The 11,614-nt window shown below is 38.0% G+C and overlaps 1 protein-coding gene across 1 annotated transcript; it reads left to right on the top strand.

Annotated features, from left to right (window-relative positions):
• Positions 1-956: 956 nt before the first annotated feature.
• On the top strand, positions 957-6,628 carry Tmem202 (transmembrane protein 202). The gene is made up of 5 exons (XM_015480218.1): positions 957-1,037; positions 1,259-1,505; positions 5,273-5,422; positions 5,755-5,886; positions 6,492-6,628. Exons 1-5 carry the CDS (start codon positions 957-959, stop codon positions 6,626-6,628), a joined length of 747 nt encoding a protein of 248 aa, XP_015335704.1.
• The last annotated feature ends 4,986 nt before the right edge of the window (positions 6,629-11,614 follow it).

Genomic DNA, 11,614 nt, shown 5'->3' with positions numbered 1-11,614 from the left:
TGAAATAAAGAACAGGTTTCAACAGGTCAGGGTGGTTGGGAAAGGCCACCATCCTCACTTCCACGTAGAACCAGCACAGCTGCAGTAGCTTGAGGAGTGGTAGCTTTTAGCGAATTGGCCAGCATCCAGGGCTATGGAGACCAGCATTGTCAGAGAGGGCCCTGGCAGCAATGGTAGTGGCGGTGGTGGAGAACCCTTACAGAAAATAGAGGGCATTGAAAAGAGGGAACCAGAGCAAGAAAGGGAGAAACGGGTAGATGTCACATAACAGATAGACAAACTAGGTGCAGTGGCACATGCCTATAAACCCAGCAACTCGGGAGGCTGAGGCAGGAGAATCATAAGTTCAAGGCCAATCTTAGAAACTTAGCGAGACCATGTCTCCAAATAAAAATTAAAAAGGGCTAGTGATGTAGCTTAGTACTAGAGTGCCCCTGGGTTCAATCTCCAGGACCCAACCTGCACCCACCCCCCCAAAAAATATCACACACACATAAAAAATGAACTGATAGACTGGTTCATGTTACTATTGACACATACCTGGGCCTTCCCCTTAGAGGTGGGGCAAGACCCTGAACTCCAGGCTACTGGCTACTGTTATATTTATAGTCTTGAATTATAACACCAAGAAACTGAGTCCTGGAGAAATTTGAATTACACTTTATATGCTCCAAGGGGAGTGTCTTCTTTATTTTTTGTGTCCTAGAACCTAACATGAAGCCTGATACATGGCAACTGACAATGTATTTGCAGATTTCTTTAATAAATGAGTTGGAGAAGGGAAGGGGGGGACCATCATAAAGTGTTACGATTTCTTCCTGGTCCAACCAGATGGAAAATATGGAACAGGAATGGGATATGAACCATGGGTCCCATCCCCTGTTAGTTCTGCCAGCACGTGTGAGGGTGTGTTGAGACAAATTCCGTGGCAGTTAGAAAATGAACTAGCTGCCAAGATGGACAGGAGGGAACAGTTAACCTTGACCTTCTACATTCCTAATGTCCCCACAGTGAAGGGGGACCGGAAATACCAAAAGGTGAGGAGACACCTAATCACAGATCAGAGGGAAGAAGACTTACTCAGGGGCTAGAGAGAGCATTCTCAAGGCAGAAGCAATTCTGGTTTTTTTATAGAAAGGGTAGTGAAAATATCCACAAATCAAACCCACATGGGAATACTCAAGGTAGAAAAGAGAAGGAGATCTTGGGGACCAGGGGTTATCTTTTCAGGTAGGCAATATTTCCCTCATCCTTGTAGCCCACCCTCCCAACAGACAAACAACTGAGTTCCTCCCAGAAGCGGCAGCTATATATCAATCAGACTCGGATCTACATTCGAATGTTCTGTGGCAGTCTCTGTGGCTTTAGCCTCCTGATGCTGATCTCCACATCCCCACTGAACTGGGTGCAGTTTCTGGTGACCAGGAGTGGAATGGAATTCTACGCAGGACTCTGGACCTTATGCAACCATGAGCTGTGCTGGGACAACACACCCAAGCCACCCTGTGAGTGCCATGAAATTAAATGCCACAGTGTCCACAGTTCAGAGCTGTGTGCCACATTGTAGCCTTTCATCTTTCTTCCTCCAAGATCTTTTGGCCTCCACCTCTCCAGTTCAGCATGGAGCTCAGCCAAGTTGTGACTAGAGTCATGCTTTCTGTTGGTATCCTCAGCGTACCAGCTCTCCTTAACCCAGGTTATTTCTTGTCCCAGATAATGAGTTAATACTCCCTGGAAAGAACTCTTTAGCCAATTATAAGGTGTTCCTGTGTAAACTTCAGAAATGTTTGGATACTGGTGACCCATATGGGTGACACGTGGGTGCTCCTTTAATCTAGGGCTCTCCTCTTTCTGGACTAAGGCTTTTTATTGAAACATATGAGCAGGATATTTTGTAATTTGTGTCCTAAGAGTTTTGAAACTTTGATGGATAAGTTGCTATAAAAACTACTATATAAATGCTGAAATCAGTTTAGGTCTTACAGGAGATAGAGACTTGACTTCAGCTTTGGGATATTTCGTGTCGTGTGTGTGTGTGTGTGTGTGTGTGTGTGTTTTATGTGAATTTTAAAAACGATAAATTAACCAAATGCAGATATTTTAGACTAGGAAGCTAAATGTTTTGATTGGTTGTGTAATGTTATATATGACAGTTACTGGTAGACTTCATTATTTTGAGAAGGTTAGACTCTTCTATGCTGTCAGTCTGTAGTCATTCCTGTGAAGCCATGAGGATATTGTTTATGTACTTTTTTAGGAGGTGAGGAGTGAAACCAGAGAAGATTTTAATATAGATATGAAGTTATAGTCTTTCCTCCATGGTGGGAGAGGAACTGGACTTTTTATCTTAGGCAAGAGTTGGAGAAAAGATACTCTTACACGATGCTCCTTCATGTTTTGAATATTAGAATCCAGTGGGGATGTGGCTCAGTGGCACAGTGCTTGATTGGCATGTGTGAGGCCCCAGGTTTGATTCCTAGCACCACACCAAAAAAGTAAATATCAGAATCATTTGAACTAGCATAAGCTAAAGAGTGAATTTATTTAAAAATTCAGAAGAATCTCATAGATTCTCAATGGCAGGAAATTTGCTGGGCCTGAAGGGATTCCAGGCTGGGATCTCAAAGAAAATCAAGTCAGCCAATTACTCAGTCTCTTTAAAGTTACTTTTTTTACTCATCATCTTTATTTATGCTCAGTTTTTCCTGTTTATTAGTAAGTGCCCCCAAAGTGATATCCTAGTCTATCTTTACATTTTCTTAAAGCAAGCAAAAAGAGGAAGTCTAAATTTCCATACATAATAATCACATGCATCAGGTTCCCTTTCTTGGTCCAGGTTAGCTACAGTCAGGGGGCTATAAGCAAGAGTCCAGGGCTATAGAAGAGGCTTGCTGGGACCCCTGGGGAATTGTAGGCTAAATATTACAAAAGAAGCCTATTGCACTGAGCTTTATGTGCTCAATCTAGGCTGATGTTTGCGACTGGCTACATATAGTGCTGATTCTAAATGAAAATGTGCTGCTCTTGAATTATTTTAATTTGGTTAACTTGTTGGGGGTTTCAGAACAACTTGCCTCTGTGGATAGAGATGGTTTCTCTCAATAAAATAACTATTATTAGTTATAAGTAGCATAATCTAGAGAATAAAAGAAAATTTATGAGTGATCTTAGACTGGAATTGACTTGATACATAATTTCTTCTTTTTGGGTTACAAGGAAGCTGAACTTGGATTCTTAGGCAAAAAAGCGCTTAGAGAACTTTCAGTGGTGGGGATGAGCTACAGTGAGATAAGAAAGGAAGCTAAATAGGGAGGTACCCTTTAAAGGATATTGAAGATACTATAGGATCTGTGGTATCTCAGAAAAGCTACATCTACTTACAGTTGTAAATTATCTATTTCTTAAATCTTCCGAAAAACTAATTTTTATATACATATATAAATTTAGTTTTTTGTTTATTTATTTTTATGCAGTGCTGAGGATTGAACTCAGTGCCTCACACGTGCGAAGCAAGCGTTCTATCACTGAGCCACAACCCCAGCCCTTCAGTAAATTATTGATGGGGAATTCAAAGGGAAAGAACCATGTTAGAAATGTAGTAGTAAAAAGTAAGGTTTAGCATCCCCTCCCCCTACTTACCAACATCTAATCTGTAATGCTAGTGCAGAGACCTGGAGCCAAGAAAAGGGGGTAAAAGAAATGCTGTGACACTTGGATAAGGGCATCAGAGCAAAAGAACTCTAGCAGACCTCTTCCTGAACAAATGTCAGATAAGAATGTGGGGGGACCCTCAGAAAAAAAAAATAAGAGACTTTTTTTGGGGGTGTTTAAGACCTACAATCTGATAATTTGGGGCTTAAAACCATTACAATATAGGAGTTAAAGTAAATATGATTTCATTTTGTAGTCACAGGCTGACAAGGCCTGTGCATGCCAGATACATCAGGAAAGAAAAAGCAAATAGACTCAAACTCCAAATCCAACAATGGATAAATAATTAAGCACTGCAGTGAATATGACAAGCTATTTTGCAGCCATTACAAAATGATGCCTACAACCAGTATCTGGAAGGAATCCTATCTTACAATCTTCCACAAAAACCCCACACAATGGGGCTGGGGTTGTGGGTTAGTGGTAGAGCGCTGGCCTCACACGTGCAAGACCCTGGGTTCGATTCTCAGCACCACATAAAAATAAGTAAGTGAAATAAAGTTATTGTGTCCAACTACAACTAAAAAATAAATATTAGAAAAACCCAAAAAAACTGCACAAGAAAAATAACAAAAAGAAATAAAATGCTAACAAGGACTGCTTTAAATTAATATAATTGTGGCTTATTTTTTCCTTCTTCTTTGAACTTTTATTGTCATTCCAATATTCACACTGAACACATATTACTTCTATTTTATTTATTGATTTATTTTTGCAGCACTTGGAATTGAACTCAGGGATGTTCTACCTCTGAGTTACATCCCTAGCCCTTTTTAGCTTTTATTTATTTATTTCTTCCTTTATAGTTTTTATTTTGAGAAAGCATCTCACCAAGAGATTCAGACTGGCCTTGAACTTGGGATCCTCTTGCCTCAGTCACTGGGATTATAGGCATATGCCACCATGCTTGGATGAACATGCATTGCTTTTAGAATTAGAATTAGAAGTTTTCATTAGTTTTGTGATGTTACACTTCATATGAACTAGTTTACATCTAAGTAAATGTGCCAAGAAATATTGGTTTATTATACTTAGTTTAATAATGAAGGCTTTGTTAACCTTCACAGTAAAGAAATTTCAAGGAACAATGAAGAACTATGAAAGAAGATCCTTATTAGTGCCCCAGATGATACATTGCAAGCTCCTCTTCAGTCTCCTTTGTCTTTACTCCCTTCTCTCAGACTCTGTCTGGTTTTCTTCTTTTAAAAAAAAAATTTTTTTAGTTGTACATGGACACAATATCTTTATTTATTTTTTTGTGGTGCTGAGGATTGAACGCAGTGCCTCACACATACAAGGCAAGTGCTCTACCACTGAGCTACAGCCCCAGCCCCTGGCTTTCTTCTTCTTTATTTTTAAAAATTTTTTTTTAGTTGTTGATGGACCTTTAATTTATTTATTTATTTACTTATATGCGGTGCTGAGAATCGTACCCAGTGCCTCACCACATGCTAGGCAAGTGCCCTACCACTGAGCCACAACCCCAGCCCTCTATTTGGCTTTCTTAAGGCTTTTCTCTCACTGGGCTAGGGGAGCCTTTCCTTTCCTTTTCTTCTTGCAGATTATCTCCAGTATTCCAGAATCTTCTACATCATCTCTATTCTCACCATACTTGTTACCCTCACCATACTTCTCAACTCTTGCCTTCCTGAAAAAGAAAACGTGACCAGGAACTTCGATCTGAAGGTATCCATGCTCAGCTTCATCGCAGGTACAGACCTAGACTGGCAGGTAATGCCATGGTAAAATAGTCAAGGTAACAAAGTTTCTCTGTGGGACTTTAATACTCATTTTCTTGTCCCTTTGCTCCTGATAACATATGAAGTCGCCAGCTACTGCCCTATCTTATTGTATAGAATACACCTTAGCTGACTTATGACCAAGTAGAGGCCCCTTTCTCTCTCTCATCTTGGTCAAGTCCCAAGATTTTATTTTTTGATCCTTGCCTCTGGAGGGAGGCAGAAGAATAGATAGGGATGGCAGTCAAGGTAGATTACAAGATACTGATGGGCTATGACCTCTTTTTTGTTTTTCTGGTTGCAGCCATCTTCTTGTTCCTCTGCCTCTACATGTTCCTGGCACAGATTCACTGGCATACTAGGAATGTCATGGAGTCATCTTTCCTATGGTCCTATCATATGAACTGGTGGTGTGACTTCTTATACATGTGTTCTGGTGAGTTAGTCACTGCTCTGTGCTAGAAGGAAATCAATTCTAGAAAGGGAGGTGGAATCTAAGAGAAATAGAAGCACCAGCTATTCCTATTTAGAATATTTATACAGGGAGAGGGATTGTGGGATGGTGCAGAGAGAATAGATTTTTAAGTGTGAAAACCTGAAATTAATAACCTCTTCTCTCACAAAACAAGACAGAAAGGTTGAATAAGATCACACAGAAAACATTTGAAGTATTATTTGCCCAAGATCACACAGAAAATAGTAGAACAATTATTTGAATCCAGGGGGTTCAAGGTTTGCTCTTACAAGTCTGAAAAATACTATAATGCAACGGGAGCACAGGAAGATAAAGTAACCCTGCTGGGAGGAGAGAAGGGTTCATTGAAAAGAGGACTATTGTGGGCTGGGGCTGGGGCTCAGCGGTAGAGCACTCACCTAGCACGTGTGAGGCCCTGGGTTTGATCCTTAGCACCACATAAAAAATAAAATAAAATAAATATATAAAAGGAGAGAGGCCTGGGTATTAAAAAATGAGTAAGAATTTTAAAAGGCAAAAGATCATCTGTCTATTGAATTTCACCTCAAATTTTTTTCTTCCCTTAGGGATCCTTTCTTTTCTCAATTATATAACTTTCAAATCTGTTCCCGTTGGTCTAAATGTCACTGTTACTCCAGTGGAGAGGTCAAGATTGGGGTTTGGTCCAACAACAACAATATGGCCTGCTGAAGATGAAATGTAAAGGTCTAACATGAAATCTCTAAGTGAGAGAAAGACAACACTACGAAATGCAGGACTGTAATGATGTCTGAAAAACAGGGGAGAAGTTAAGTTGGGAATGATTGTGAAAATTCTAGGAAACCTCCCTAATATCATGTCCATATTATTGAAGGAGATAGCATTAAAGCTAATGAAATGTGTTTTGTGTGCACTGAATCCAAAATATGAATGATATTCATAAATAAAGTAATGAAAATTCACTTAAGAAAAATTTGAAAAGGAGAAATCAATGTTTAAGGTCACAAATGAAAGAAACTAGAGATAGATGCACTCCATGGACCAGAGATCTTTTTGGGCATCAGTGATATCATGAACCAGAATGGCTCATTTATTTATTTATTTTAATTTTTATTTGTTAATTTGTTTTACAATAGAATGCATTTGACATATTATGCACAAATGGAGCACAACTTCTCATTCCTCTGGCTGTCCATGGTTCAGAGTTATTCCAGTAGTGTAATCATATATATATATATATATAGTAATAATTTCTCTCATTCTGACATCCTTCCCATCCCCACAGCTCCATCCCTCCCCTCACTCCCCTCTACACAAACCAAAATTCCTTCATTCTTTCCTGTCCCCCCACCCAACTATGGATCAGCATCTGCTTATCAGAGAAAACATTCAGCTTTTGTTTTTTGGGAACTGGCTTATTTTACTTAGCACGATATTCTCTAGTTCCATACATTTACCTGCAACTGCCATAATTTTATTATTTTTTAAGGCTGAGTAATATTTCATTATAAACCTTTACAGTCTATTATGTAAAACTACTGATTCTCCTTTGGCAGAATTATTGATGCCTCTTTACTTCAGAGATTCTTTAGTCTGTTCCTGAGCCTTTGGCGGTAAGAAGAGACATGTAGACATGCAGACCTTTTCTCATCACCAATCACATGCAAACTCTACCCTGTAGATTGACTAGTCAAATATCCACGAAGTTGACAATCCTTATTTATAATTTAATTTGAATAATTTAATTACATGGCTAAATTTACAGGATGCTGAACATTGATGACTTCCGAGGGAACAGAAGTTTTAAATGGGTAAGGACAAGGATGCAGGGACTGAGTGAGAATAAAAGCTAGACATTAAGAAAGGAACAACAGGGCCCTCTCACTAACTTTTCTGCTTTGTTAGCATAGAGTTATAAACTGAGATGACTTTTCATCGCTCCTTTAGAAACTAAATGCATTTTCTATTTTCCTTCTCTCTTTTCTTTGCTTGTAGAGAATTCCTAAAAAAGCCCAAGTGGATTTCCACTTAGGTTGCTCAATAAATTGCCCTTTAATACACTCCCTTTGCTCCAAATACATTTCATAATGGACGAAGGGGGAGAGAGACAGAATCCAGTCAAAACAGGTGAACATTTCCATGCACCAGGAAAAAAAAAAAGCACTAAACTATGGGTTTTGCCAAGCCCTTGACCTAATTGGCTCTAAGTCCAAAAATAAGCAGAGATGAACAGGGGGTGAAAGGGACCAAAAGTGCTCTTAAGACAAATTAGAGCCAGGTTCACAGTTCTAATTAAAAAAAGGAGGAACTCTAGTAAAGAGGTTGAGCAGGCTGCTGCTAAGCACTGATTTGGATTATAATTTATTTGGAACAGTGGACCTAAAGAGCCAGAAGGACACAACTACAACTTTGCTAAACCAAGCGGTTCAATGGTTTATTAATTGGTTCTGTGATATTCCTTGACAGCATAACAGAAGAGGAAATCTAAAACACCACAGTATAAAATCTGACTCTAGATTGTAGCCTTTGATCAATGTAAGTAGAATGTGCATAAAAGAAGAAAGAAAACCAAAAAATGTTTGTGTGTACAAACAGGAATTCCAAACGTAAAAAAAAAAAGTTTAGAAAAAACCTTAACAGCCAACAATTCAGAATATTAATTTATGATTAAAGTAATTTGGGAAGACTGTAAGCTAAATAAAGACTTTAAGTATTCTTAGAATGCACCAACAGGTATATGATAATCAAAGATTATTTAAAAAAAAAAAGACTACATGACGCCAGATGCAGTGGTGCACACCTATAATACCAGCAGCTAGGGAGGCTGAAGCAGGAGGATCGTGAGTTCAAAGCCAGCCTCAGCAAAGGCAAGGCGCTAAGCAACTCAGTGAGACCCCATCTCTAAATAAAATACAAAATAGGGCTAGGGATGTGGCTCAGTGGTTGAGTATCCCTGAGTTTAATCTCTGGCACCCCCGCCCTCCCCAAAAAAAAGAGTACATGAAAAATAGGTAGAAATAAGACAAGAATAAGTTTAAGTGGAAGGGACCAATTAGAAATCATGGAAATAAAGAAATAGGCATGTAATAAAAGGTTTAGAAGATAAGATACAATCTAGATAACATACTCAAAAAGAGAGAGAAAATAGTTTATTTTCAGATATTACTAGAACACTAACAAAAATTAACCAAATAGTGTATATGGAATAAAGTTTCAAGAAATGTTAAAGGATGTCAATCAGGGCTGGGGTTGTGACTCGGTAGAACACTCGCCTAGCACGTGAGAGGCCCTGGGTTCAATCCTCAGCACCACATAAAAACAAATAAACAAAATAAAGGTATTGTGTCCAACTACAACTAAAAAATAAATATTTTTAAAAAGGCTGACAATCATTATTGTATCCTGACCATAACAATATTAAATTATAATTAAGAATAATTTTTTTAAAAAAGAACCCTATATTTTTGAAATTGGACAAATGGTCGTAAAAAAGGATTTAGAACTAAACAACAATGAAAGAATTACTACCATCAAAACACATAGATGAAAAAAAGAAAACCCATAGGTGGGCTGAGGGTGTACCTCTGTGGGAGAAAACACTTGCAAAAGAAAAAAAGAGACCCTGGGTTTAAGCCCTAGCATGGGGAAAAAAAAAAGGAAACTCAAGTGGCCAATAATATGAGAAAGATGTTCAACTTTACTAATAATCAGGGAAATACAAAATAGAACAGTATTAATAAAATGTTATAATACACACTGTGGTAAAATATTAATATAATTTATCATAATTGCTATTGTATAAAAAAGTCTGACATCATTGACTATAAAAAAATTTTTATATATTGCTGGTAGGTGTGTAAACTGGTTTAAAAGCACTTTGACAAATAACTTGCTAATAATTAGTAAACTGGAATATATACACACACACACACACACACACACACACATATATATCCTATGCCTTAATAATTACAACTGTAGATATTATATTAATTACAACTGTAGGTATTATATTAATTAACTATAGATATTATATTAATAATTATATCTCTAGATATTTCTATCATACACCAAAAGAGGCATAGATAAGTATAGCATATGTATAGCATATGTTACAGTGAAAAAATAGAAACAAACATCTATCAACAAAAGAGTAGGTTTCAGTTCCTACTGTTTTCCTTCTTGCTCATTCTGTTTCCACCACTAGGCATCCTTGCAATTCCTTGATCCCTTCAAATAATATTATCTTGGAGCCTCTTCATTCACTTCTGTCTCTTCCTATAATCTTCTTACCCCAGAAATCTACTAATCTTGCTTCCTCACTTTTCTCAGACTTTGCTCAAATGTCATATTTTCATAAAAGTCTTCCCTGACCACCCTATCTAAAAGTTTGCTCCATTTCTTCATTCTCTATGCTCTTGACTTGCTTTATATATTTGATATATATTAACTTACTTTTCTATCTTCTACACTTCTTTATGGTATATTGGATCTTTGTAGTCTATTGATTACTACCTCCATCTCAATATTAAAATTATACATCCAGGTCCTTCACCATGTGACTCTGCAAAGCCTCGTGCTAGAGTTGGTGTATATACTTGTCTGCTGGGTATAGTATGGCAAGCTTTGGCAAATGGAATGTAAGAAGAAGTGACCATAAGGATCCTGAGTTGAGGCCTTAACAAGAGAGGGCTTACTCACCTCTCTTGTGCTTCTGACATCCACCATGGGAAGAATATGTCTCAGGCAGGCAGTTTGTCCCAGAATAGTGAAGACATGGGAAGTAGACTTGACCCAAAGCCTGGAGTCCAGCCTCTCTCGAGTAAACATAGGCAAGGCCTGCCAAGATCAAACTTCGTCCAATCTGCAGAAATGTGAGAAAAAATAAGTGCCTACTATTGTAAATCACCAAGAACATCAGGGGTGTTTATTGTATAGCACTGTTGCAGCAATAGCTGACTGATACAATTCTCTAAAATGCAAACTTCTGGGCAACAGCTATTTGTCAGTTTTGTTCCCTGTTGTGTTCTCAATGACTAGAACAATGCTTAGTATGCACATATGCTTAATAAATATTTGTTTAATTAATTAAGTAATGCATTTGTAGCCAAGAGAGAAAACTACTAGTGATTCCAAAGAGCAAGGCTAGGGTTCAAATGCACAAATAAATAGTTAGAATTGGCTCTGTGATAGCCAGGTGCAATCTTGCACACCTTTATTTTCACCTACTGGGGAAGCTGAGGCAAAAGGATAGCAAGTTTGAGGCCAGCCTAGGCAATTTAGTGAGATCCTATCTCAAAATAAAAAAGAAAAAAGAACTGGGAAAGGGGCTTGGGATTTAGCTCAGTTGGTACAGTGCCAGCATCACATGCACAAAGGCATGGGTTCAATCCCCAGCACCACACACACACACACACACACACACACCAAAAAAAAAAAAAAAGAACTGGGAAGTAGATCCGTGGTAGAGTGCCTAGAGTATTGCCTCTCCCTGTACCACAATAAAAAGAAAAGATCATCTCTGTTCTAAATGTAGATAGTTTGAAGCTGACACCAAGTTATAACAACTTCCCCTTCCAATCAAATGAACAAACAGTTCTTTTTTTTTTTTTTTTAATAAGCAGCTTCTTAAGCTGGGAATAAATCCATTTGAAACCAAAGAGTAGTTAACGAAAGTTTCTGAAGTTACTAGTAGAATTTTCATAAAATA

Source organism: Marmota marmota, unplaced genomic scaffold (genome assembly GCF_001458135.2).
Source record: "Marmota marmota marmota unplaced genomic scaffold, marMar, whole genome shotgun sequence".
Classification (NCBI taxonomy): domain Eukaryota; kingdom Metazoa; phylum Chordata; class Mammalia; order Rodentia; family Sciuridae; genus Marmota; species Marmota marmota.
This window is presented reverse-complemented; position numbering and strand designations above follow the sequence as displayed.